This window comes from Alosa alosa, chromosome 20, assembly GCF_017589495.1.
Source record: "Alosa alosa isolate M-15738 ecotype Scorff River chromosome 20, AALO_Geno_1.1, whole genome shotgun sequence".
In the NCBI taxonomy this organism is placed as follows: domain Eukaryota; kingdom Metazoa; phylum Chordata; class Actinopteri; order Clupeiformes; family Clupeidae; genus Alosa; species Alosa alosa.
Window position 1 is genome coordinate 6,286,507 of NC_063208.1, and position 2,500 is coordinate 6,289,006.

The following is a 2,500-nucleotide window of genomic DNA, read 5'->3' on the forward strand; positions in this document are numbered from 1 at the left end:
TTGTGTGTGTGTGTGTGTGTGTGTGTGTGTGTGTGTGTGTGTGTGTGTGTGTGATGTGTATGTGTGAGAAAGAGAGGGGGGGGGCTTTGGTTGAGTTTTACTACTTTGTGTGTGTGTGTGTGGGGGGTGTTGAGTGTGTTGTACTACTTTGTGTATCTGTGTGTGTGTGTGTGTGTGTGTGTGTGTGTGTGTGTGTGTGTGTTTCCACCTGCTTATGTGTGTTTCACCAAATGTCCCTGATTTCACTAATACTGTCGGCTAGTGTTTAATGAGCGATAGCCAGCCTAATGATGCTATTAAACCTGCTCACTAAGCAAAGCCTTCCACAGACACACTTACGTTCCTCCAACACACCACTGACCTGTGATTAGGACACCATCCCACTCTCTCATCTCACAGATGCACTTCTTCAGATAACAAGCTTACTCTTTTGTACTTAGATCTTAATCAGCTACTGCACTAGGTGCATGCAGGAGTGTTTGCCAATGAAATTAGTTCCTTGGATAAACATTTGTGCCCCCAAATTATAAATACCCATGCCAACTTTTGATTTATAGTGTGTTTTTATTTGACTAATTGGTTTCCATGCCTGGAGATTCCAGAGATGTAAATGAAAGAACAGTACTATTTCTCTGTTTTTATTGACCAATTAAGAAATCAAATTAAATCAAAATGTGTCCTTGGGTATGACCAATTATAGGTTTTTGGTAAATAACATCATAATGTTATGTACTGGTACACCCCTCCCTCAGAAGTATACTACACAGTACAACACACTACAAATAAAGAATGACTTGAGTACAATCTACTGAGGTAAGTTAATATATCTAAACTAAATATCAATTGCACTTCTGGTTAGACGGAAACTGCATTTCGTTGTCTTTGTACTTGTACTCTGCGCAGTGAAGTTGAATCTGATCTAAGTAAGGCATAATGGACGACACGGTGGTCTGTTAACAGAAATTAATGCACAGTCGAGGTTGTAAAACGGCCCGTAAGTGCATTAATGTCAGACAGTGGGAAATTCAACAAAGCAGTGGAATAATCTAATCTAATCTAATCCAATCTAATCTAAACATGTGTATGTTTTTGATCTTGTGTGTGTTGCAGGGCGATTCCTGTGGTCCATGCCCTGCAGGTTTCGGAGGCGAGGGGGCGTTGGGCTCTAAGGGGGAGACAGGAGCCCCAGGGATCGGAGAGCGCGGACCGAAGGTGAGTGTGGAGGAGCCTCAGCAGAGATACCCTCATATCATTATTAGACATACACACAGAGGTGCAGAAAGATAGATGGAAACACAGACAGACAGGTAGACAGACAGGTAGACAGACAGGTAGACAGACAGGTAGACAGACAGGTAGACAGACAGGTAGAAAGACCGGCAGATAGACAGGCAGATAGACAGGCAGGCCAGTGGTGAATGTGGAGGCATAGAGTGCAGGGGTGGGCAAACTTTGCCCACATTGGGGGCCACATTGGGTTTTGTAAATGGCCAGTCGTCGTTCCCCCCCCCCACCACCCAAAAAAAAAAAGTTTTAGAATATGAATTGTTTAAAAAAATACTGCTAATTTGTAGCCTAGAAATCTAGACGCACCCTAGCCGCGGCAAATTAATTTGCTCAGCCTGTACGTCTAGTATCAAACCATAGGGATTTCTATTGGCTGACGCCGTGGACCTCATCCAATTACAGCGCTCTATTTTGTTAGAGAGTCTTAAGGCAGACTTAACAGGATAACAACAGTCCTGCGACGGTGAACAACAAGGAAGGTGGCTATGGCGAACGAAGAGCGGTTGTTTGAATTGGCATTGGCGTCAACTTTGGAGAAGTTGGACTTGTGCTTTTCTTTGAAAGTTGAGCAACACAATGCACTTAAGTCATTCCTTTCGAAGAAGGATGTATTTGCCGTTTTGCCGACCTGGATATATGGATATGGTCGTGAAGCTGGCCTATTGCATGCCTAGGCAGTTTGAAAGACAATTCTCTGCCCGCCCCTTGGATTAAGCGAGGTGAATGGTTCGATGCCAGACTATACATTTCAATGATATAGGATGGCCCGCCAGGCTAGCTAATTTGAGGATGTTAAACAGATTTCAAAATGAGCAGCCTTATGACCTGATTAAATGATTGGCGGGTAAGTGCTCACCCCTGCACTAGAGTGATATCACCAGTCTATCATACACAGAATAGCAGATACACAGGCACACACACACAGGCAGGCAGGCAGGCAGAGGCAATGCCCAAGGTGCGAGTGCAGGTGTCTCGGGAATGATATCACCAGTCGAATATTCACAGTAGTCACATGTTTCAGTGCAGTTTTATTTGACCGATGATAGTGGTTTCTACTTGGAAACGATGGGATAAATGCCAAGCATTGTGCTATGACAGACATGTTCAGCGATCCTCCAACACAATCAGCAGGCTTATCTCTGTGGAATGCCCCAGGGACACGGCGTCATTATTGATATTTGCCTTGTCAAGTCCTTCTGAAGAGCTGTGGGCG

At 44.3% G+C, this 2,500-nt stretch overlaps 1 protein-coding gene across 1 annotated transcript in view; it reads left to right on the forward strand.

Annotated features, from left to right (window-relative positions):
* col16a1 (collagen, type XVI, alpha 1) overlaps nucleotides 1-2,500 on the forward strand; it is a 127,087-nt gene that overhangs the window by 64,107 nt on the left and 60,480 nt on the right. The window contains 1 exon segment of the mRNA XM_048230151.1: nucleotides 1,111-1,212. Within this exon segment, the coding sequence (XP_048086108.1) occupies nucleotides 1,111-1,212 (102 nt within the window).